Source organism: Musa acuminata, chromosome BXJ2-9, assembly GCF_036884655.1.
Source record: "Musa acuminata AAA Group cultivar baxijiao chromosome BXJ2-9, Cavendish_Baxijiao_AAA, whole genome shotgun sequence".
NCBI classification, from domain to species: Eukaryota; Viridiplantae; Streptophyta; class Magnoliopsida; order Zingiberales; family Musaceae; genus Musa; species Musa acuminata.
This window is the reverse complement of record NC_088346.1, coordinates 12,540,738-12,566,585: the sequence shown is the minus strand read 5'-3', so window position 1 is coordinate 12,566,585 and position 25,848 is coordinate 12,540,738. Positions and strand designations below refer to the sequence as shown.

The following is a 25,848-nucleotide window of genomic DNA, read 5'->3' as shown; positions in this document are numbered from 1 at the left end:
CGATTCTTCGGCGCATCATCCTTTCTTGCGGTCTATTGCCCAATCGGCCAGTTGACCTCTGTAACTTCGATTTCCTTAGCGCAATTTCCACTCTTCTTGGCCCGATGCTCGATCCCATGACCCGAGGCCTTTTGTCAATATGTCAATTGATCCTCTAGCTCGACGTCCAATCTTCTGACATGTTCTGCTCTGGCCCAACATAATTATTCATGCTTTAATTGTCTTTCCTAATCAAAGGTAGCCTTGCATTACTCAAAACGTAAATTAGATCATAAACACATCAATTAGTTTCATCATCAAAATCTGAGATTCAACAATCTCCCTATGATGACAACTAATTGATAACGGAGTTAACCTTAACTCCCCCTATCAATATGCCATATTGATAGCACCTTGAATTCAAATTGAATTCAAGTCAAAGCAAATTTAATCATGAATATTTGTAACACATTATATGCATATCATTGCTTTGCATGTATCATTATCTTAAGTTTTGCATGCATCATCATAAATATTTCAAATCATTATGGTATCAAAATATCAAAGTATATTACATCCTATCCCATGTATGATTCTCATATCATCATATCTTCTCCCCCTTTGTCATCAACAAAAAGGAGAAGTGCATCTAGCCAATTTTTTGAGATGTAATTTCAAATCAAAACATAATTTCAAGTTTTATCATCATGCAAGCTAGTAATTTTCTTTCTTCTTTTTTGAGAAGTGTAATTTTTGCTTCCTTTGCAAAGCGTAAGATAGCAAAATTTTACTTCATTTTACAACATGCAAGCTAGCAACTTTGGCAAGTTTTACATCATTTTCTAATATGCAGGGTAGCAAATTTTGAGATATTCATGCATCATGAGTATTGCCTCTCTTGAGATATGTAAGATAGCACTTTTGCTTCTCTTGATATTGCAAACTAGCAATTCTTGATGATGTTCAAGATAGCAAGTTCTTTCTTCTCTTTTGAGAAGTGCAAGCTAGCAATTTTGCTTCTACTTGAGATGTGCAAGCTAGTAATACTTGCTTCTCTTTTGAGATAAGTAAGCTAGCAAATTTTAGATATGCAAGTTAGCAAAATTTTATATCTTTTTAGAACATGCAAGCTAGTGAGTTCTTTCTCCCCCTTTGTCATTGTCAAAAAGAAGGGAATAATATAATTTTGTAATTCTTTTCCTTTTACATCAATTTTCACATCATAACAAAGATAAATTTAAATCAAATATGATGAGGTATACAATTTATGAATATAAGGGAGTATCATAAATAAATCATGGCATGAAAGATATAATATCAAAGATTATTTGAATACCAAAAGACATGATTCATATAGAAAATTTTCTCTTAATCAAAATGCAAGAATAATACAAGAATAAAGAAAAAAATATCTTGATTCATAAAAAAAAAAACTCAAGTTAAGAAATTAAGAGAAGGTTCATGATTCAATTGGAAAAAAAATCTCATTTAGATTCAAATCATGAAATCATCAAAATCATTTTCAAGAGATTCAAAATAACATAAATTGATTTATCAATCTCTTGAGATTTTAGTGATTTTCTTTCTCCCCTTTTTTATTATAAACAAGAAAGAAGAAGAGGGGAATTTTTTAATGGTGGAATTCATTTCCTTCTTATATTAATGCTCTAAGCATCACATAAATATAAAGGTAATCATATAAAAATCATGACATGAAAGATAAAAGATCGAGAAAGATCAATTCATAAATGATTCATCTTGACAAATATTCTTTTTAAATAATCAAAAGGAAATCTTAGGAGATCAAATAGTATAAGATCTTTAATAGAAATTGTTAGTCATGAATTCTGAAAAAGATATTCTCTTTAGTAAACAACAAGAGAATTGTAGGAGAACAAATAGTCAATTATCTCGATTTATGTATAAGAAATCTCCTGATTTATATCGAAAAGCTCCTCTTAAATATATAGCAAGTAGAATCATAGGAGAATAATAAAAAGCCTTGATTCATATTAAGAAAATCTCAACTTATCATGATTTGATAAATATTCTCTTAAAAAGTGAATCATACGTGCATCAAGAAAGATGTTTTATGTTGAATATATCACAAGTCATAAATGTGATAAATGATTTAGTTGAATATATCATCTCATTAGTAAAATGAATCATATGAAAATAGATCCAAAATCATCATTAAAATCACTTTTCAAAAAATTCAATAAAGGAGCGTGGATAGATTCCTATAAAAAAATAGCTCAAGTTCTTTTAGTTCCAAATTTTGTGATTGATTTCATGTAATCATGCTCAAGTTTTTTTCATATGAAAACCATCTATCATGTTTAAAACCGAGAAGCAATACAAAATCATCAAGATACACATAATTGTTTCTTATAACATATAAGGAATTAATCTTATTTAATGTACAAGTATTATTATAAAACATATAATTATCATGATAATATATATATATATATATATATATATATATATATAACTAATCATGAAAAACACTAAGTAATTTTATGGTAAGGAAAAAGAGATTCGATTGAGTCACTTTATTGACGAAAGCTGTCAAAGCGTAGTTCGTCACCTTGCCCTTGTTGGTTTACTTCTCATATTCGGATGAGCTCGTTTTGTCCGTAGTCACCTTGAATGTCTTCTTCTTCTTTGGCAACCTCTTCTTTTTAAGTTTATTTTTATTTTTCGATTCTTATTTTAAAATTTTCTTAAGCTTTATTGTTAAGAGTTCAAAGTCATCATCACTTGAGCTTTCGCTTGAGTGGTCTTCATTTATTCTAAGTATCAAATCTTTTCTATTCTTTGGAAGGTTCTTCTCAAGTTCATTATGTTCCACATAAGTCATTTCATAGGTCATTAAAGACCTAATAAATTCTTCAATTGGAAAATGGTTCAAGTTCTTAGATTCTTGAATAGTCATTACTTTAGGATCCCAACTCTTTAGAAGGGATCTTAATATCTTGTTAACAAGTTCAAAATTTGAAAAAACTTTTACCAAGTACTTTTAAACTATTGACGACATCCGTAAAACTGGTGTACATGTCAACAATAGTTTCACTTTGTTTTATATGAAACAACTCAAAACCATGCATCGAAAGATTGATTTTAGAGTCTTTAACTCTACCCGTGCCTTCGTGTGTGATTTCAAGTGTATGCCAAATCTTATAAGCCGTTTCGCAAATAGAAACATGATTAAATTCATTTTTGTCTAAGGCGCAAAACAAAGCATTCATTGCTTTGGCATTCAAAGAGAAAGTCTTCTTCTCCAAATTATTCTTTCAATAGGCGAAGATTAACTACCCTTTTATACCCCTCTTCTCCTTTTCACAAATTTAGGAGATAACCTTTTACAATCCTCTTTTACAAGGTATCCCTCATACACCTCTCTTTGAATTCTCTCTAAGTTTTAGAAGGAGGGAACTCAACTTTCTAATAAGGTTTACAACTTTAGAATTATAGAGTTTTGCTCACTTTCTTGCTACTCCTTATAGGAATAGCTAGGGTATTTATAAACACCAAATGGCTTCAAAACTTAGAGTCAAAATTTAAATCCCCAAGATTTAGGGGTACGAGTGGTACCACTGCCTGCACTGGGCAGAACCACCGCCTAGAAAGGTATCGCCTAGAAGATTGTATCTGGGCAGTACCACCGCCCAGACTGGTGGTACCATCATTTGATAGTCTCTCAAAGACTATGTATGGGTGGTGGTTATCGCTCAGACTAGCGATACCACCGCCTGACATAGTCTCACAGATTGTGTCATGATAGTTTCACATGTTGGGTCACTGTTTGGGCCTTTTCACTTGGCTCAACATAGCCTAAACTTGAGCTCAATTGGCCTCTAATTGAGTTGGCTCAATTCCAACCCAATTACGCCTAATACCTACTTCGATCTTGACAACTATTACAAAACTAATCAAATGTTGTTCGGCATGTCATTGATTCATTGATGCCTCATCCAATTCTTCGACGCATCATCCTCTCTTGTAGCCTATTGCCCAATCGACCAATTGACCTCTGCAACTCTGATTTCCTTGGCATAATTTTCGCTCTTCTTGGCTCGATACGCAATCTCATATCTTGAGGCCTTCTGTCGATACATCGACCGATCCTTCGGCTCGACGTACAATCTTCTGACATATTCTACTCTAGCTCAACATGATTCTTCTTGTTTTAATTATCTTTTATAATCAAAGCTAGTCCTACGTCACCCAAAACGCATATTAGATCATAAACACATCAAATTGTTTCATCATCAAAATTCGAGATTTAACATGGTCGACATGCCGGAAGGACTTCGTGACATAAGTTCGAGCATTGGGCCAAAAGATCGGACATTACACTAAAGGAGATCGGATATTATAGAACGTCAATATGCTGATTGGGTAATACGCCGAAGGTGATGACAATGCGTCGAAGGATCATATGAATCAATGATATATCGGACAACATAGGATTCATGCTTCTAATCATGTGTGTCTAGATCAAAGTAGTCTAGGTATAATTAAGTTAGTTTCGGGTGTAACTAGGCTAACTCAATTAGGGGCTTATTGGACCTGATTTGGGGTTGAGTTGGGCCCATTGGGAGGTCGATTCAGTGACCCGTAGATGGGTCAAGTGGTGGCACCGTCAGAACAGATGGTGGTACCACCAAGATACAGTTTCCCAAATTATATCAAGCAGTGATACCGCCTAATGTCAGTCTGGCAAGCAGTAGTATCACCCAGATTGGACAGTAGTACCACCAGTTGTCAATGGTGCAAGTGGTAGTGCCACCCAATACTGACGATAGGACTGCCAATACCGTTGAAACCGAGGATATGATATTTTTTTGCTCTACTTTTGAAGTCATTTGGGGGTCTATAAATACCCCACTCTTTCCTACTTGAGGCAGCAAGAAATTGAGTAGAAAGAGAAAATAATACTTGAGTGAAAAAGTATTATAATCTCTTTTAAAATTTAGAGTATCTGAGTGAGGTCTAAGTGTGAAAGAGAAGTGTAAAGGTTCTCTCCTAAGCCTGTGAAAAGGAGAAAGAGTTATAAGAGGGTTGTTGATCTTGTCGAAAGAAAATCAACAGTGAATGTCGATGGCCTTGACAGAAGAAGAATCAGGAGTGGACGTAGGTCGGGACAATCGAACCACTATAAAATCGGTTTGCATTTATATTTATACTTTTTATTCATATTGCTTACTAATTTACTTGCTCACTACTTTTATGCATGTTGTAAGTTAAACATCTTTTTGATACGGGTTTGATTGAATGATATTTTTGAATCGACATAATTTTTACGAAAATACTAATTCACCCCCCTATTAGTGTCGAAATGGTCTTAACAGAAGAGAGTATGATATTGATGACATATAACCATTATGACTTGTATTGGTAGTCAGATTTAATAAAATATTATTATATTTATTTGACTTGTTGACTTATTTTAAAATTCATGACCATGCATAAAATATTTTTTAATTTTTCTAAAATTGAATTGATAAAATTATTTTTAAATAAACTTTTGATTTATTTATTTTGATTTTAATTATTTTATATCTTATAAATTAATGAGTAAGTGAAAAAATATTAGATAAAATATATTAGAAATATGAAAAGATTTTTTATTATGGTTATTAACCAATAAAAAGAAAGTCCACATAGGATTTTTTAGGAGATGACCTCTCTTGCCTATAATATATAGGATATCCTAAAGACTTAATACACCTTATAACATAATACAACATGAGATTATATATCTATTCTCATCTCCCCCTAATTTCTATTTCATCACTCATGATGGTTCTTTAAGAGATAAAAAGAGAGGAGATTGATATTGCTATGTTTTATGGATCAAACTATGAATGATATTCTGAATAGCATTGAAAGGTAGTGACATTCGATATATGATTATTTGGCTTTAGATTTGATATTAAAATTATTCTGTATAATAACAATAATATGAATACAGTTAAATTAACACAATTAACTAGCTAAAACTATACTAAGTGTATGGACACCCATAAGAAAGTTCATGATAGCTGACTTGGCTACCTGGTTGATAAAAGAACACAATTGCCTTAACTATGATAGCTCACTTGGCTACGTGGTTGATAGCATCATCTTATCTATCTAACCTATCAAATATGAAAGCAAGTGAACTACCATAAGTGTTTTATGAATAGTGGACAGCAAAGCAAAAGAACGGAACATCAATGAGCATTAACTCAACCTTATAACACTGGTTTTAATTAAACATGTATAGATCAGGAGAAGATTAATGGAAACATAAGAAATTAGAAAAAAAAAAAGATGTTTTATTTTTTCTTAAATAAGGAGAATATCAATATTGAGAAGACTTAACATATATTAATAGATGGTGTCCCAAATACTGATAGAGAATACTAGTGTTATATGTTTTGTTACCTACAAGAATTTTATTGTATAAAAGGAATTTTTAGTTACTAGGGATGTAATCATACAAGAAAAATCACTTCCTTTTCATAAATCCCAACTTTTATTTGGAAGATATATAATTTATGTGGCCAGGATGCATAATATATGGGTAAAAGAATTGTTTATGAAGGAATTCCATGAGATGCTACTCCACTTCATTCACCACTACACATAAAATCTTGTATACATCTCCTATATTTCTATCATCCCAATGCCTTCCAATAACCCATGGCCAAGCATGTTTGATCTTTTCATAAGAAGATCACACTCAAATAAGAGTTTACTTTCAAGTGCAATGGAAAGTACAGTAATACTACCAAAGGAGGAATATATACAGAATCCTTGGGAGAACACCACCATGATGGAGTCACACTTGTTAAACTCCCAACGTCCTCTTACTTGAGGATTGGAGCTAGTACAGCGTCGGCTACATGAATCCAGAAAAGCTCTCCAGCATTCGTGCAACAAACGCCTCATCAAACGCTTCGATCGAGGCCACCAAGCTGTTCTCCTGCTCCACGTTGCAGCTGACGCCATGATTCGACGGGGTCGAGCTCGCCGCCGAGGGAGATGCAGACGCTGTCGAGGAGTCATCCGTCGTTTCGAGCACCGAGTCCCGGCCGGTGAGCCTCTGAACGAGGGAGCGGAAGGTGGCTGCGGTGGCGGTCACCATCATGGGGTCCGAGATGTACACCACCTTGATCGGGGTCTTCTTGGCCGCCTTGGACCGCTTGAGGCACATGGGGTGGATGCCCAGTCTCTCCATCGCCAGGAACTCCGAAGGATGAAGGGGAGGAGATTTTTATGGTGCAGAGCCGTGGTTTTGGGAGAGGAGGGTATGCGGTTTCTGGGAAGAGACGAAGGAGGGAGGATAAAGAAATGTTATCAGAGTAGGGCGTGGTTACTGTGCATCCAATAAAGATTCGTGCACACACCTATATATACAGAGAGAGAGAAAGAAAGAGAGAGAGAGAGAGGGAGAGAGGGAGAGGTGTAGAGGAGCAATCAATGGGGCAATAATGTTCTGGTATTTGGCTTTCGAGAAAGATATTGGTAGGACATAATGACGTAGTAGTTGGCGTTGAAGATGACGACGATTAGATCCTGAACGGAAGTTATTGTTGGATTTGATGTCGGGTGGTTCACATGGATGGCAGCGCAGTTGGCAATAGAAAGAAAGGGAACCACAAATCATACTTTGTGAATCCGAATTCAATATATGCGTCAAAATAATCCGTATCAGAAACACACACACATATATATATATATATATATATACATGAACATAATTTATCACATGATCATCTTCTATTTGCACTTCATTTGACCTACTAAGTTGAACTTTATACATGGATATATGATTAAAGTAGTATAAATTATGTTTTCACCAACTACCATGACTAAATCATAATAAATCTGATGATTATGAAACCTGAAAGGTGGCCACACTGATCCATTGTTATTTTGTATTGCATTCAATCATGTTATCATAACATTCAATAAGTTTAAACATAATAACTTTTTCAATGTGTTAGATAGTTTAGTTGGTAAAAAAATTGTTGTTTTTTTTTTAGGGTCTTGAGTTGCTTTCGTCACTTATCTTATTTAAAAAAAATGTAAACATGATAAACTTCATCTTTTAAAATTGAGAGTTTGATATTTGCATTAAAGTTAAAACTAAAGAAGATATAGTTTGTTCATATTGTTTAAGTTTTTCTTGTATTTGGAAGTATAATTGGGTTATGATCATTATTTATAAACTCCATTATGTCGGAATAGATAGAATATATATGCTTAGATTGCCGCTGAGGAGATACTTAAAACTAGTGGTTAACAAATTATATATATAGAATTTTATTATAAATATTTTATGTTCATTATTAGATAATATATATATATATCATAATAATAATAATAATAAACCTTTGACTTGGGTCAGTCCACCACTTGTTAAGTTGATTAGGGATAATTCCTTTTTTTGTAGAACTGCTTAAGATTTCAGCTAAAAAAATGAAATAATTTTTCGTTAACTCGATTGAATGGATTAATCTTCCCATATGAGAAGCTCATCAGTTCAACTGTAATGGGTTTCAATCATAAATTGGACATGGGTCATATTGAGTAATGATCAGATTAATATGATTGGACCGATCTGTTGTTTTCTTGGTCCATGCTCAATCCAATTAAATGAAGACTTAAAATAAACCCCATTCTAGTTCCCAATTTTTAGGGTTTTGGACTCAGACCAACCCACCCCATTCCAAACCCTACTCAAAAATTATAGGGAATAAAAATTAGTAGGTGCAACACCAAGAATTGTAGCCAAACACTGATGACCTTTGGATGTGATCCACTGTGCTACGTTTAAGCTGCTTCAATGAGGTCACCATCAATTTCTCTCTCTGCATCCCACCTTTGTTAGTCTCTCCAATGATTCCTCTCCTTGATAGTACTATTTCACCCGTTTTTTAATGCCAGTACATGAAGGCAAACCTCCTCCCATATGATGTTAAGATTAATTCAAATAATTAAAATTAAAAATCAAGATTTAGATTTAAATAAATAGATTATGATGAAAATATTTCTTTGAGATATGATAGATTTTTTTTATTATTTTAAAAAACTTATATTTTATCTTTTAGTCAATATAAATAGGTACCTTGGATCAATTAAAAAACACTTTTAGTTTTTTCTATTATTCTCTTCCTCTTCTTCTTGAAATTTTGTAGAAAAGCCAAAAGTATAGTATAGAGCCAACAATATGGTATCATAGCTTCGTTCAAATAAGATCAATAGTATGATATTAGAGCCAAAGAAGATCAATAGGAGTATATCGATTAAAAAAAAAATATGGCAAGCATCCGAGTTTGTTCTTAATTTACTTCTCCCTATCTTTAAAGGTAATTATCAATTTTGAACTATTAAGATGAAAACCCTATTTATTTCATAAGAATTATGAAATTTGATAGAAAATGATAATGTTAAGTATAATTTACAAGATCCCAATATTACTAAAGATCAAAAAAATCAGATGAATGAGAATATACAATAAGATATACGAGCCATTTACATTCTACAACAACCAATAGATGATTCTGTATTTTTCCGAATCATGATGGCATCAATATTAATAGAAACTTAAAAAAATATTAAAAAATATATTTAGAGGCATAGATAAAGTAAAAAATTTTAAAACTTCAAATTTTTTAATTTGAATTCGAAGCTCTTATAGTGAAAGATTATGAATCTATTATTGATTTCTTTTCCAAAGTATCTTTTCTTGTGAACCGATAAGATCTTATGATGAAAATCTAACAAATCAAACTATAGTAAAAAAAGGTTTTATGGAGTTTATCTTCAAATTTTGATATGATTTCTACCGAAGAAGTTAAAGATACAAATATATTATCTATTGATAAATTAATGGGCTCCCTTTTAGTTCATAAACAAAAGGTAAATAGATCTTCAAAAGAAACTTCGTAACATAATCAAAATAGGTCAAAAGAAGGATTAAAAGAAAAATTCAGAAATCGAATGGGAGAGATCAAAATAGCAGAGGTTATGATCGAAAATGAAGGTAATAAAGAAACTCATCAATATTTTTGTTACAAAAATATTAGACATTTAAAAAAAAATTGTTGGTACAAAAATAAAAATCCAAATGTTTCTCTCTACTCTTACTATGATCATCTTGAAAAAGATTGTTAGAATTAAAATTAAACAAAATATCATAAGAAAAATAATGATGAAAAATGAGATAAAAATATTTTTTTATAGTATCTAATAAAGAATATTCTAGATCTATTTGGTTTTTAAATAGTGAATGCAGTAATCGTATCATAGGGGATAAAAATTTATTCCAAATGCTAGGTGATTCATTCAAATCTATAGTACAAGATGGGAAATGACAATACGATTCAAGTAGAAGAAAATGAAATAATTATTGTGAACACTAAATTTGATAAAAAAATATTGATGCTGTAATATTTATTCTTAATTTAAAATAAAATCTTATCAATATAGGATAACTTATGAGAAAAGGATATTATACTATTTTTAATGATGCAAAATACTTGATTTATGATAAAAAAAAAATTTTAAAAATTAATAGCAACCGTGAGAATGACAAAAAATAAAATGTTTCCTTTATTGTTTTCGGATTTCTCTTTACATGCTAGTACAAAGGCTATGATTATCTAAATTTTTGTTGGTCTATATAAATTATCTCATATGATAAATTTTATAAAATTTAAATTGCTAGGAAGATATCTCAAAATAAGACTAAAGTTGATAAAAGTTTTGATGAGAGTGATGAGAAGTCACAATACAAGAAGCAAAAAATTTCGGATTATATTTCATCTACCACTAGTAAACATGTTATAAAGACTATAAAAAAAAGAGAGTACCAAACGAAGATAAAGATAACAACTCTAAAGAAAATTCCGATGATGAATATTCAAAATGGCAATAAGCTAAGAAGTGTAAGTATCAAAAGCTTATAAGGAATCTTCGAAGGAAAGTGAAAATAAGCAACTACTAAATATTTTAAAAAATATTAAAGATGTAAAAATAGTAGATGCAACACTGAAGACCAGCTTTGGCGCAAAAAACAAAATTATTTTGTAGATAACTTCAACTTACAACTATTTGAATTAAGAAAGTGTATTAAGATTAATTCAAATAATATAGGTTGGATAAAGAAAAAAATAAAGATTTAGATTTAAATAAATAGATTAGGATAAAAAGATTCATTTGGGATATGGTAGAATTTTTCATTGCTTTAAAAAAAAACTTATAATTTACCTATATTTTAGTCAATATAAATAGATACTATTGAATCAATCCAAAAATCCTATGGATTGGATTGGAAAGACTCCTAATTTTATCTACTATTCTCTTCCCCTTATCCTCGAAGTTGTGCAAGAAAAATCAACAGAGCGCTTTTCTTTGTGCAGTGTCAAATATAGATGAATTGAGATTGCATGCATTGCATGTCCCACTTCATTCATTGGTATGGACTTGAGCTTTTCTTGTGGGCGCTTTGTGCCTGCGGTTGGGAGACCATAAAGCATTTCTGATGTATTGAGTAGGGATTTTTTTTCTGCAAATGATTGTCGAAAAACACAAAATAAAGGGGAATTTTCTTTTAAACCTTACAATGTAGTAAAATCTTGATCCTCATTCATGTTTTACACATTTTCTCTCTATTATTTTCATTTGCATCGAACATTTTGACCTAAATTTCGATTAAAAGTGGTTTTTCTATGAATATAAACAAGATTAAAAAAGGATTGTAATTTTTAATAAAACACGACGTGTGGCTAATAATTAAGACTCTAAGCAACCAATTATGTTTATACATGGTATCCAATTGGCCATTGATAGTCCACTTAACCAAATGATTATGTGGCTTCATTTCATATGATGATACGATACTATACAAGCATGATATCTAAAAGAGAATATTTATATTTGATGAACGTATTAAGCTTTAGTCGAGATCTAATATCACGATTTGATCAAATGAGATAATTTTATTTGGTATAAATCATCAGTCAAAATATTTAAATTAAAATTAAAATTAATGCACCCATCAAATCGAGTACCTAAATTTTAGTCCACTTTTGATGAGAGAATAATTAAAATATTATAAATATATTCGAAAATACGTGATAAAAAAAAAAAACCTAAGCTCTGAAGAAGTCGTCAGCTCAAATACTTCTGAAAGATCATTTGATTTGTTAACTTAATATGTTTCAAATTAGTGATCAAGTCAATCGATTTCAAGATGTGGATTGATGTCCATTTTAACAGTAACAAATATCTAGAAGAATAATAAATTATTATTTGAGTTTCACATATATATATATATATATATATATATATAAAGAAAATGAAATAAGACAACGATTTGTTTGCAATTTAGTTGCAGGTTGATGCAGGAAGATGATCCATCACCAACCTGGGAGAAATAATCGAGAAACTTGGGTGACTGTTGCTATCTTGCATGATATTGTCGTGTTCTCGACGTCCCATGAGTGCTTTCGAGGCCAAACAAGGATGTAAACTCAGAGATGACGGCTTTGGCACGAAGCGAGACTAAGGACGGAATTGAGAGAGCAGAGTTCATATGCTGACAGGAGACTTGCCCTTGCAGCGAAGCAATCAAGAAAAATAGAAGCAAACAAATGGCGACCACAACAGTTCATGGTGAGGGTTGTGTACGAGAAAATGCTACAATAATATATTTCTGAAAGGAATACACGACGAGCAGATGAAAGAGCCAATTGTATTCCCTCTCTGATCCTTACAATTCCCACTCGGCATCTTATCCTCACGGGATGTGGACCATGGCGTCTTTCTTTCTTTTTTGCTGCTTTGTTCTCCGGGCTAATCCTCGAGATTGTGGCTTGGTCACATCTGACCTCTATCGCTGCAATAAGGGCATAAGTCACAGCTGACTCTCACACCATCTTCTTCTTCTTCTGTGATATGGAACAAAAGAGTATTTAGTTTTTGGTTCAAATCGCAGGGGAAGAAGAGACTGTTTTGCTTCTGTCGTTTAAAGAGAGGCAATTAATTGTTGGAACCATCCACTTCTATCAGAGACAGTCAGTCTCTGATCCTTTTTTATTTTGAAGTGCTGTTGCTTTTATACTTTCAAGCACTGAACACCAGTCATTCCTATATGCATCCATGTTCAAGCGGTAATATGCTGCATCTGAATTATTTTTACGGAACAAGATTTAGAGTAATTCTCCCATGTCTTGTGTTCAGTCTTTTGCATAGTGTTCATCAAACCCAACTTTTTTGGGGTTGAAAAAGTTATCTATGGATTGTTAAAGCATTTATGATCTTTAAGATAATATTAAAATATGTCATGAGTTCTCAAATCTTATATCGATCATATCAAGCCTTATTAAGTCATTTCCTAACTCCTTAAACTTGTAGGATTTGTGATCCCCAATTCAATCTTTAAAAATGATGAACAAGTCCAGTGATCCTAAAGCATCAGATTTAAGATTCAGCCGGTGGCCAACTCTGGGGCGAGACCGTCACAACTCGAATGCAGTGTTCAGGCCTCAGCCCATCTTAATCTACAGCAACAATCACCAAAGCTTGTTTAGCTACCAACGTTTGTGTCTTGTGAGATATTAATTAGGAGAGGGAGAGAATGCTCTTGTAATTAGAGAGCTTATCAGAGTATTATGATTGATTAATGAATCAGAGAGCTCAGAGTATTATGATTTATAGATATTTTGAGATTTTTTTAAATACCCTTAAACTAGTTGATATTTAGCTATTGGAAAGGATAAATTTATCTTTTCTTCATAATTTAAATTACAAAATAATCAAAATACTCTTGATTGATGTTTGATCGGGAAAATTGGTTATTTGTTACCCTCGATCCGATGATCAACGTTGGGACCAAAGGATCGGTCGATTTTAATGTTGACTATTTATTTATTTATTTATTTTTAAATTTATCAGTTTGAATTGGAATCGAAATAATCGATTATGGTCTTAATTTTAGTTTTATTTCTACCTACTTAGTGTTCATCAAAACCAATTCACTCAACTAACTCTCTCTCTCTCTCTCCCTCCCCCTTTTTGGGTTTAAGAAGTTCTCCCTCTTTCTTGAAGAATGATTGCTGAAGCATATGTTGGATTTATGATGTTTAAGATGACATTAGAATATCTATTTTGAGATCTTTATTAATATATTGTAACACAAGTGATATTTTCAATTAATTTTTTAAGAACGATGATCAAGTCGCCAGTAATCCTAATGTTCTCAAGCATGCCAAAAGCCAATGCAGCCAGTGGTCAATTCTGGGACTGAAACTGGCCAATCCTGTTCAGGCCTCAGTCCATCTTGATCTACAACAACAACAACAAGATGATTGTCATCAAAGCATGTCTAGCTGCCAACTTCTGTCGTGTAACGATGCAGGTGTATTCATTCATATTCTATGGTTCTTCAAGCCATCCCAGTCTCAGTCTTTTGATGTAGCTACACATATCGACAATAGTTTTGCCGGCAATCGTATCACAGGTAGAGAAGCTACGTTCTTGTACAGCTAGCTACCTTTCAATTTCTGAGCTGAGAGAGCGAGAGATAGATAGATAGATAGATAGAGAGGGAGGGAGATCAGGCGTAGGCCGCCGGCGACAGGCGCGGGCGCAGAAAAACTTTGAGAGGCACAGCCTTGGGAAGAGCCAGGCCAAACTTCTCGTCCATGTTGAGCTCCTCGCCGTCGGGAAGGCTCCAGTCGAAAGCGTGCACTAGCATGCCCAACAGGTACTGGACGAACACCATGCCCACCAGCTTCCCCGCGCACACCCTTCTCCCGGCCCCGAAGGGGATGAACTCGAAGTCGTTCCCCTGCGGATCGTACCTCGCGCCCTTGCCTGTGATGAAGCGGTCGGGGTCGAACACCAGCGGCTCCTCCCACACCTCCGGGTCCCGCCCGATGGCCCAGATGTTGACGAGGAGCCGGGTGTTCTTGGGGATGTAGTAGCCGTTCACCTCGCAGTCCTCGTGGGAGAAGTGGGGGAGGCTGAGAGGGGTGGACGGGTGCAGCCGCATCGCCTCCTTGCATACCGCCTGCAGGTATGCGAGCTTCGGCAGGTCGGTTTCCTCCAGCAGGCGGTCGCGGCCGACCACATCGTCCAACTCCGCCTGCGCGCGGCTGAGGATCGCCGGGTTCTTGAGCATTTCCGCCATGGCCCACTCGACGATGATGGCGGAGGTATCGGTGCCGGCCGTGAACAGGTCCTGCATCAACACAGCTTGTTATGCACACTGTTCGAGTCAGATCAACTCAGAGAAATGCATTACATGGAATGGAATCAAGAGAGCCTCAAAACAGACACCCATATGATCCAAGCTGTCAATCTTATCATATCTATCTACCCTGCCACCAACATCGTATTGAAAACTAAGTCATTGGCTAAATCACTCCCTTACTTTCTGCTCGTTTTGCTCAATCTTCCCGGGACAAGTGTACGCAGAAGAGCCTGACTTCATTAATAGGCTAAGTATTGAACAGGACAAAAGTCGTATCAAACACTTCATTACGGCGTTGACAAGCCACTACCATCTTCATTCTTGATGTGTATACGACGAGACACAGCCGATAAGTGTCCAAGAAAGCCCAAAGCACGAGCGTGGAAAGGTGAAAAAGTTGCTATCAAACGAAGATATAGGAGGCCGGAATCTGGTGGTGGTCATGTTGTTATGAACTCGACAAACAATGGATAATACCGTTGACCCTGAGAAACTGTTCATTGAAGATAACAAAGCAGTAATTTGAAGAGATGATTCCCATCGGAAAACTTACGAAGATGAGTGCTTTAACGTTGACTTCCGAGATAGTCTCCCCGTCCTCCGTCACCTTGTTGGCCATGACCTTGTCGATGAAGTCCATCCTCCCCTGCCGCTCCCCCTTGGCCGCCTCGTGCTCCTCGAACAGCTTCGTCACCATGGCGTCGAACCTCAAGTGCACGCTCAACATCTTCTTCTGTATCCCCTGCAGGTCCATCCACGCGATCGACGGGAAGAAATCGCCGATGTTGAACTGCGCGCCGCCGGTCAGCATGTCCACCAGTATGTCCTTGAACTTGTTGGACTCCTCCCCGTGGGCGTCGAACACCCGCCTGCTCACCAAGATCAACCCGACGACGTTGGCCAGCGTGCACACCAGCACGTCCATCAGCTCCACCGGCTCGCCGGCCTCGGCCAGGCCGTGCAGGGAGCGGGCCATGCGCCGGAACTCGTCCCGGCGGACGGGGGCCCAGTCGGCGAAGGCCTTGCCGCCGAGGAGGTGCAGGCTGCACATCTTGCGGAGGAGCTTCCACGTCGGGGTGTAGTCGGCCATCACCAGGTTCTGGCGCTGGTAGCTGACGTCGCGGGCGCTGATGGGGTCGGGGCGGTTGGCGAACTGGGCGTCGACGGTCTTGAGGAAGGCGCGTGCAGCGTCGGCGTTGGAGGCCACGACGCAGCCATGAGAGCCCAGCCGGAGGAACATGATGGGGCCGTAGCGCTCGGCGAGGCGGGCGAGGCTGGAGTGCGCGCTGGCCCCGACGAGGAGAAGCGAGCCGAGGATGGGGAGCCCCCGGGGGCCCGGCGGGTAGGGGAAGCGGGAAGGCGACTTGCGGAGGAAGCGGTGGAGGAGGAGGTGGACGAGGAGGCAGAGCGCGGTGGCGGCCACGAGGTAGGGATCGATCGCCATACCGCTGCCGATGGTGCAATCTATGAGAGTCTTCTCCTCGTGATGAAGCCCGGAAGTGCTACAAATAGCCGCTAAGAGAGTAAAAAAATGTGAACATCAATTTTTTACTTTTCTGCGCTCATAGCAATCTTTAACATTAAACTATACAAGAAATAAAATGTACAGAAATGAAACGAAAGCTATAAAACTTTGTTCAAAATACGATCACGTTTTCGTTGGTAGGTTTATGTTAACCGCAGGACGAAACAATCATAAAAAGGATGAAGAGGTGCCAGTCTGTTCTCTAAATCAATCCTCGATCCAGATTGCCAGTGTTAATGTATCAAAAAGCATGTAAGTTAAAATCAATTGTTATTTCTATGATTCAGTTCAACATGAAAGACAAATTTTGCTTCATCCATAAGAAATGGTCTAAAAGAAAAAGGTTTGGTCGTTTTCATTCTCTTTTTTTTTTTATTTCACATAACATGGTGGAAGTAAATGGAAAAAGGTGAAAATGATTGTGCTGAATTTGTGATGGAAACTCTCTCTCTCTCTCTCTCTCTCTCTCTCTCTCTCAATGGGATGAAAACATGGAGGAGGATAAGACGAGATGCAGTAGATAAAGGAAGTTGAAACTTTTGCTGGACAATCAAATGAATCCATTTTGCAAACCTAGTGAATGGCACCCCCTAAGAATGCACAACAGTTGTGATTTAACTGTAGGAAAGCAGAAGAGAGACGAAGAACAGCAACAAACATGGCAGATTTGGTGGGAACGGGAGCAGATTGCTGTGACTTGTTGGCATTTAGCATCTGTTCCATGTTATCTTGCTGATTCCATGTTTCAACCAGATCTGTAACACCCGAGTGAATCAACTCAACACTTCCCCACACAGCCTTCTCCTAAACAATGCTTTGACTGACATCAGGCTGGCATAAGGAATGAAACAGATGTGGCATCTGAAAGCTACAGTTCATCTACTCTCTTATGTTGCCTCTGAAAGCTACACTTTTTTTTAATGAAACTTCCAAGTTTGAATTGATCGACACCCAATACAGGAGGCTTCAGAAAAATCATGAACTACCCAAATCAAACAAACGGGTGTTACTTCTTGAGGTCCATAATTGCTGTGGGATTTGTTGAAACAGAGAGGGATGTTAAGGTCCACGAAAAGAAGTCCCGAAAAGTTCAATCGCATGTATAGCACCACTTCTTTGACTATTTCTACGTTTGATGATGTTTATGTATTCACACTGTTCTTGTTGAGATTATCTGTGCTGCTATAAGGTTAAGGCTCCATGAACTAATAATCCAAGATGAGAAACAAATATGCAGGAATCCAATTGAAAGAATCAAAACGCTCTATCATGCTATCTGACTTCACAGTGGCCTTTATTAATTTGATCAAAACCAAAAGTGATGCCCTCGAGCGAGCTATTATAATATAGTTAAAGCGAAGAGTAAGTCTTGTTATAGCTATATAATAAGATCATTTTGTCTTATATTAATTAAGGAGTAGGGGCTCATAAGTCCGTTGAATCTTCTTTATCCTTAAAATTTCTTTTTAGAGTTAATGTGCTTTAAAAAGTAAAATCGTATGGAAACACTCATATATCCAAAATGGATAATTCAACGCAAGCCCAATGACCACTAAGTGATTTATCACCATTAAGAGCCATCCTTAGTTGATTTGAATCACTTTCTCTTCCCTGACCTCTTCTAATATATGTATGAATAGTATCTGTAAGCGCTTAATGGAATTATTCTACTTTTAGTGAAGCGAGTTAACTAAAATCTAAAGATGCATTTTAATGTAATAATATTTGCCTTAAAGGACGACAATGATGCCATGACAACTTGTACTTGATTTAGAAAGGATAAAGGACATCGCTCTCTTAGAAATTGATTGATTGACATTGAAAAACTCTAGTAGATGCATTTATTCTAATTGATCTTGGAAAACTAAATGTAAATAAGTTAAACTTTTATTAGAAATTCTTATAAAAGAAATTTTAATGATTTGTATACTCTTCTACTTTTAGAGATTCAGTTGTTTTTTATTTTTCTTTCCGCTCATTATATACACTTAGTTTTCTTCTAATATACTCTTCTAGAATGAGGAGTCATGTCTCATAATTTGAGAATCAAATGTGAAATATTCATGGTATGATGCGTCATCTTCTCTATAATGATGATGTTATTGTTGTGATGCAAATCAATACTTAGCGGAGCTAAATATGCTGTAAATATGAAATTGTACCATACATAATGGAGGTTAATTTGCACCAAATATGCAATCAAAACAAGATTGGAGATAATATTAGAGAAGCAGGAAGAAGAATCAAGTAACTGTTTCAGTTGTTATATTTGAGAAAACTCTAAAATGTAATAGGGAATTAAAATGTAATCATCTGTAACATCTACAATATTCTTACACCAAAAGGTTCCCCACAGTTCATCTAACGTAAATGAATATATAAAAGAATCAGTAATACTTGACATAAACATGTTCTTTCTTTTCTTACACTCTATATACAATGTGATGTAGAGAGAGATTGCATTACGTTCCCTGTGGATTAGAAAAATCGATGTGGCTTGGACTGCATGCTATGTCATCGTTACGTAATAAAGAGGAGCTGTGTCATCATCCGTAGAAATTTCAAGAGCTTCTTGTCGACAGTCCAATCGATCACCAGCGGCTTTGCTCGTCTACCTCAATAGTCTCAAGGTTTTCTAGCTGCGGACATCACGGAGTTGAATTTCTATTGTATCTCTGAATAGTCAACTGACTTTGCATACAACTTTTCCAAGATCAGACTTTTCTACGTCAAGACTCGAGAGTTTGACTTTATGGATGTAAGCAGCATAGCGAGATCTTTAGGTTACATGAATTCAGGTAAGTCGAAGCAACTTCCAACAGCAGCCTAAAAACTGAAGAACTATATGATATTTTGCATCTGGTGCAGGTGCTGATCATAATATAGGAGCTTTGTGCATGGATCCTAGTTTTGGTTTGTATCTGCACTGCATAAACTAAAAGCTAGATGACAGTGAGGGCAGACAAGTCGAAATGACACCTCCGAGATATGTAATCTTTTCTTGACATCACTGCTTGCTTCTGTGTTCCACGATGCCTTGTTTTCTTGTCCATGGAAAGTTTTGCTAGCTCATCACGCTGTATTCATGCAATTGACGTCCTCTTTTTGATGATGAAAGCTCTTCTTCCTCCGAACTATTCGATTGTGGAGAGAAAAAGAAGAGTGGTGAGGCTTTTGTCAAAATAGATAAAAAGATAAACCCTTTTTACATGTTAGTTCGATGTTGTATGCTGTAGTCACTACAAGATTTACGACTCCAATTTCTACTCGTTATGAAACCTATTTGAATCACAAATATAAAAATTATGCGCATGTAAAAGGATCAGAACTTCGGTGTCCCTACCAATGTTTAGGGTTTGTCATGATTATTGATACAATTGTTTAAAACACTCACCAACAAGACAACATGGACGTGAATCAAAAGATCAAGATGAGAAGGTCAACCTCTTCTCGAACAACCAGGGCGACTATTGTCACCCTATTATCTTCATGCTATACATATATATATTCCAAAGACTATTACGTAGAAACCGATAAGCATAACGAATGAGATTTTCCTAACTGCATAGCATATGAGATTTCTTCAACCTTGTTGTACAGAGTCTTCGAGTCTATTTCCATGCTTCAGTGCATAATGCTGGAATGTAGTTCCTGCAATATATCAACAGTTTCACAGTAAAAGATATCTAGAAACAATTAAGCAGCCGTAACCCAAAAAGACACAGGAAGCATCAAACATTCAGAAGATTTATTACCATTTGTATGTGCAATGTCACCCTACTCCATGCTCAACATACTGATGTTATTTTTAGAATTTGAAAAAATATATTTTTTAAAAAAAAAATAGAAGTATTAAAACTTCAAAAAAATTTGTACAATCAATAAAGTGATATCATCTATGAACATGAAAACAGAATGGCACTTCATGATTGTCCCTAGACATTCATGTGACCGAATACAATGTACCAATTTAAAAATTAAAAGTATTGAATTTTGAAATAATTTCATACAACCAATGAAGTGATAGCATCTACAATCCCTTAAAAAGATTTTTTACTTTACAATTGTTAAAACCTGTTTTCGGGTAAATAATCAGTATTTAAACTAAGAATTAATGTATGCTTATCATAAAAAAAAAAAAAGATAAACTATTTTCTTAATCCAACTTTACCATCTATGAATGTGCTAGCTAGTTTGATTGGTAAATATATTGTCAAATCACTGCAAAGTCTTAAAATCAAATCCTCAAAATCTGTCTTTCTGCCTCTTACCCAAGTGTTCACTTGGATTTTATTGAACCAACTTGTCCCCTCCTCCAGACTAACTATTAGTTGAAACTTTAATTTGCATTGATATATTTTAAGAGTTATTATGATAACAATATTGTGATTAATCTCATAGGCAACTTTTGCATGCACTAAAATTTAAATGCTAATTAAAAGAGAAAGCTTTGCTACCTTCCATAATTGTTGATTCTGGAATGCGTGACACTTAGATGCCTTCCCTCCTTTTTTTTTTTCTTAATTGTTTCTCCAAGATTGGACATTTCAGAATCATTAAGGATCGGAGGCCGGAGAGATACTGCCACAAATCTTGGGGTAATGATTTAAGCTTCGGGCAAACCTCGATATGCACCCGATGAAGCATCGTGAGTTGTTGTAGATCAAGTGGCAAGGACAGTAGGTTTGGACAACCATCAAGAAATAAACTCTCGAGAGAGGTGAGCTGACCAATGTCTTCTGTTAATGAAGTTAGACCTATGCAATCAAGAATATTGAGTCTTTTGAGGGACGTGGGGCACCTAGGCATTTTTTTCAATCCCCCACATTTATAGATGCAAAGATCTTCTAGCTCCGGTGGGAGTCCAATTGGTATTGTTGTTGATGATGATGGAAGTGCAGGCGAGAAATCAATCAGGTTGCCACAATCGATAACAAATAATGATTTCAAGGACTTCAAGCCTTGAAACTCCTCAGGGAACGTCCTCAGATCTTCACAAGAATCGATTGTCAGAGTGTGAAGGGAGACGAGGCTTTTCCAAAACATGGACTGCCTTGATGAGAACAACCAGTCGCAGTCACTGGTATACAATCGTCGAAGCCCTACGCTCCATGATGCCTTCGTGTCCTCTCCCTGTAGCTCGATCTCGTTGCGTCCAACGATACGTAATTCTTCAAGGAACTGTAGATCACGAGGAAAGGTAGAACGTGTCTCGCCATCTACAGTTACACTATCAGTGTTAATACAGAGGACGGCTAATGTGCTCAGGTTCTCAATCGATCCCAACAACATTCTGTTGCCGCTCGGCATACCCAGAACTTTGAGGGAAGGCAACCGTGGCATTGATCCCAATTTCGAGCACTCTGAGATTCTTAGCTCAACAAGGTGCGGGAAGCACTTCCCCTCCTCCACTGCTCCGCCACCCTCCACCTCCCACCATTGCTCCAAGCTTGGCATCCCCTCCAGAACCAGCCTTTTCAATGCCGGGAATGTTTGTTCTCTGCAATCACCTCCACCTTCACCACGGATGATATGCTTCAGGGAATCCATATGTTTTAAACATAGCACCTCGAGCGAGGGCAGCAGCCAAAACGAAGGGAGATGCTGGCAATTTCTGCATCCACCGAGATGAATCTCCACCAGCAGATGGTACCGACTCAACAATTGCTCATCTGATGCCCACGTCGGAAACCTGACTCCTCCGTAGCCCCAGATCGATAGAGCCTTTATGCCGTCGGGTGGTGCCAGTGCTTCCAATAACACCTCGCTATTCTCAGCTCTCGTCTCAACATTCTCGGAAAGTGATTCTTTCTCAGTCCATTCGACAACTCCCCAACATAGTGCCAAAGAGTGTAGGTCTCGTTTAGAATGGAGATTAGCTTCTCTTGCATTTGCAGCATCTCTCACGTTTCCCAGGCCATATATCTCTAGTTTGCCTGAAAGGTTTAACTCCTTTAGCTGTCCTATTCCTCTCCCAGCACCAACACCCACGATGTATTTTGACAATGTGTGCAAGCAGCTTAATCTCCCCAGGCCTTCGGGCATGTCCCTCAGCTCCGTACATTCATCGAGATAGAGATGCCTGAGATTACTCATATTCTTCATCTTACTTGGCAACTTACGTAGTAGTTGACATCCAGAAAGCTTCAACGTCTGCAAGTTGAGCAGCGTGGTGATAGCTTCAGGTAACTCTGGTATTTTAGAGTAAGAAATGTCCAGGAATCTGACATGCTTGAGATGTCGTGCTAGATTTTGCAACATCGTAGCATTTAAATTATGGAATCCTAACACTCTTAATTTGGCCGGTCTTGAAATCTTGTCCACAGCTTTTCCAAAATATGCCTCTCGTACCAGTAGCGTCCGCAGGGCAGGAAATTTCCCCAGCGTCTCGTGGATTTTGTATGACGAGGAGGTTCCTGGTAAGGACAAGTGATGCACATCTTTCCTTGGTGCTGTGGCGGTGTATGGCTCTAGCAACGCGACACCTTCTTCCCCCGATATATGTTGTGCAAGGTCATGAATGACGTCGTGCATCTTGCATGTCCTCAAACTGCAATATCCTTTGACTTCTGACTCATACGCTCTCCAACCAAAATAATCACGCATGATATTACCCCAAAAGTCCAGGTATCTACGTTCTTTAACTCGGCGTACATCTTGAAAGAAGCATCTCTCGTGTAGCTCCATGAAAATTCGGTGGCCTTTAACCTCCGGTTCTGCTGTTCCTTCCGATGGAATAAACCCCTGAGCCATCCACAGTCGAATCAACATGTCAACTTCTATCTCGTAATCTTTGGGGAATATGGCACAGAAGGCGAAGCATCGCTTCAGGTGCGAAGGCAAGTCATTATAACTCAGAAGCAATGCAGGCAGGATATCAACTTCACCAACTTTGGTAGCCCAGATGTTACTTTCCTTTATAGCAGACCACTCCCTTTCATCATTCTGGTAGCTCAGCATGCTGCCCAGGGCCTTTACTGCGAGAGGCAATCCCCCACACTTTGTAACGATGGCTTTTCCAATCTCCACCAGATTTTGATGCTGCTGCTTATCATCATCTTCTCCGCTTGGAAATGCTCTTCTCCTGAACAAATCCCATGAATCTTCTTCAGATAGGAATGCCAGCTTGTGAGTGGTGAGCGTGCCCATCAAGGACGACACTCCATCACTACGCGTGGTCACGACAACTCTGCTTCCGTCTCCTCCGCAGGCTAACAGCGCTTTTAAGTCGTCCCACTTCGATGAGTCTTCATTCCACACGTCGTCTAACACAAGCAGATATCTTTTCCCGGCCAATACATCTCGAACACTGCATTGTAACATGTCCATAAATTTCAGGTCGCTCTGTCTCCCAGTGGCGGAACTGATGATCGCTTTAAGAATCTCTCCCAGATCAAAAACAGAGCCCACACAAACCCAAATACGCAATTGGAAATGCCTCTCCACCCGCTTGTCTTGGTAGATCAGTTGAGCTAAGGTAGTCTTTCCTAATCCTCCCATGCCAACTATAGGGAGGACTGCAATCTTCTCATTCTCGTCCTGTTGTTCTATTAGCAGCTTTACTAACTCATCCTTCTCCTCGCCTCTACCAATAACATCCGATTCCACAACATAAGAGTGCGTTTGTCGTACAGTTGGGGGGGTTTGCTCTTGTGTGCGAACTGCAAAATTGAACTTACGACTCTCTGCTGCAATCTCATCTATACTCTTTACTACTTCATTCAATTTCCTTGCCATTTTGAATCGAAAACAAAGTGGATTATGGGATGAAAAGAAGTCACTGACCTTGCCCATCATCTTGTTCTCGATTGCTCTGTTACTCTTCCTGAGGATTTCGAGATTAAATTCGTCGAGAACGTCCTCTGCAGCGTAGGCCGCATCCCTGAGTGCCGTCAACCACTTCTTGACGGCAGTGTCCTTAATCTGCTGCTCCTCTGCATCTCCAACGATGGATTGAATCCGCAACAACGTCCTCCCAAGCTTTTCCAGGTCCTCCTCCAGACCCCAGACAGCACCTATCTGCCGGACTACGCTCTTCTTCGTTGAGTCGATCAGAATTTCCAAGAACGACGAGAGAAGTGCCTCGACAACCATGATTATTGTTGTCAGAATACGGTGGAGCTGGAGGTTCAATGGACGATGTATCTCAGGTTGCATACGAGTCTTTTGCACCTCTCCGACCTCATTTACATTTATCTTTCTCGCTTGGATGGGATGCAATTTGTTAGCTGCGGATAGGATAGGGGCCTACCACATCGTTACGGGTGACGGAGAATTAGGATTCAGATTTCGGATAGAGAGTATGAGAAATGGCTACCACATCGTAGTAGGCGCGCAAATTATCCAATCCTAAGAGCGGGGAGGAAGTGACAATAAATAATAATATCATAATCTTTGAGTCTTGTAATTAGAATGAGTACGATCTAAATCCCTTAACGAGGATCCATTCGAGGGTAAGTATGGTGCTAGCAGTCGTCGTAATTCCAGCTCCAATAGTATATATTTAAGTTATTGTAGTTAAAAAGCTCGTAGTTGGATTTTGGGATGGGTCGGTCGGTCCGCCTTGCGGTGTGCACCGATCGTCCCATTTCTTCCGTCGGTAATGCATGACTGGTTTTAACTGGTCAGGTCGTGTTATAAAGATAAATAAACTTTTGTATATGAACAAATACTAATAGGTCATAACACACAGCAGAATTAAATGGAATCACAATAAAATAGAATATCAAGATTTACGTGGAAAACCCCTCCATCGTGAAGGGTAAAACCTATAGGACAAACTAGAGATAATCTACTATAAGAATAATTAATATATAAATTTTTATTTTTTATTCAAAACCCTAACAACAATCACAAGAGAATAACTGAGATACAAGGATTATGCTACTGTACACAATATTCAAATTCTCCTTGAGTAATTATAGTAAGAATCTAATGCGATCTAACTTGAGATGAGAACACTATTGCTGATGATTAAGAACAGTTTCTCTACGTTGTCTTTGTCTTTTTCATTTTCTTTCTCTTATTTTTCTATCATTTTTAACTGCTATTTTGGAATCAATTAGCTGCTGTAAAAATCTGTCTTATT

General features: G+C 37.1%; 3 protein-coding genes across 3 annotated transcripts; all 3 read right to left on the bottom strand.

Annotated features, from left to right (window-relative positions):
• Window positions 1-6,871: 6,871 nt before the first annotated feature.
• Window positions 6,872-7,210, bottom strand: LOC135622001 (sigma factor binding protein 1, chloroplastic-like). The gene has a single exon (XM_065123627.1). The coding sequence runs from the start codon at window positions 7,208-7,210 to the stop codon at window positions 6,872-6,874; it is 339 nt and encodes a 112-aa protein (XP_064979699.1).
• Window positions 7,211-14,377: 7,167 nt separating this feature from the next.
• Window positions 14,378-16,848, bottom strand: LOC135623187 (flavonoid 3',5'-hydroxylase 1-like). The gene is made up of 2 exons (XM_065125828.1): window positions 15,789-16,848; window positions 14,378-15,223 (listed from the first exon to the last, which is right to left on the bottom strand). Exons 1-2 carry the CDS (start codon window positions 16,677-16,679, stop codon window positions 14,597-14,599), a joined length of 1,518 nt encoding a protein of 505 aa, XP_064981900.1. The 5' UTR covers window positions 16,680-16,848; the 3' UTR covers window positions 14,378-14,596.
• A 3,207-nt stretch (window positions 16,849-20,055) lies between these two features.
• LOC103998259 (putative disease resistance protein RGA3) lies at window positions 20,056-24,949 on the bottom strand. The gene is made up of 2 exons (XM_065125827.1): window positions 21,218-24,949; window positions 20,056-20,411 (listed from the first exon to the last, which is right to left on the bottom strand). The coding sequence occupies exon 1, from the start codon at window positions 24,915-24,917 to the stop codon at window positions 21,252-21,254; it is 3,666 nt and encodes a 1,221-aa protein (XP_064981899.1). The 5' UTR covers window positions 24,918-24,949; the 3' UTR covers window positions 20,056-20,411; window positions 21,218-21,251.
• Window positions 24,950-25,848: the final 899 nt, after the last annotated feature.

What these genes read in the sequence shown, in the direction of transcription:
- LOC103998259 (XM_065125827.1), bottom strand. Translation starts at nt 24,917, where the DNA reads ATGCAACCTGAGATACATCGTCCATTGAACCTCCAGCTCCACCGTATT.
- LOC135623187 (XM_065125828.1), bottom strand. Translation starts at nt 16,679, where the DNA reads ATGGCGATCGATCCCTACCTCGTGGCCGCCACCGCGCTCTGCCTCCTC. An exon ending in ACGTTAAAGCACTCATCTTC is followed by an intron (nt 15,224 to 15,788) that starts GTAAGTTTTCCG and finishes GTGTTGATGCAG; the next exon opens with GACCTGTTCACGGCCGGCAC.
- LOC135622001 (XM_065123627.1), bottom strand. Translation starts at nt 7,210, where the DNA reads ATGGAGAGACTGGGCATCCACCCCATGTGCCTCAAGCGGTCCAAGGCG.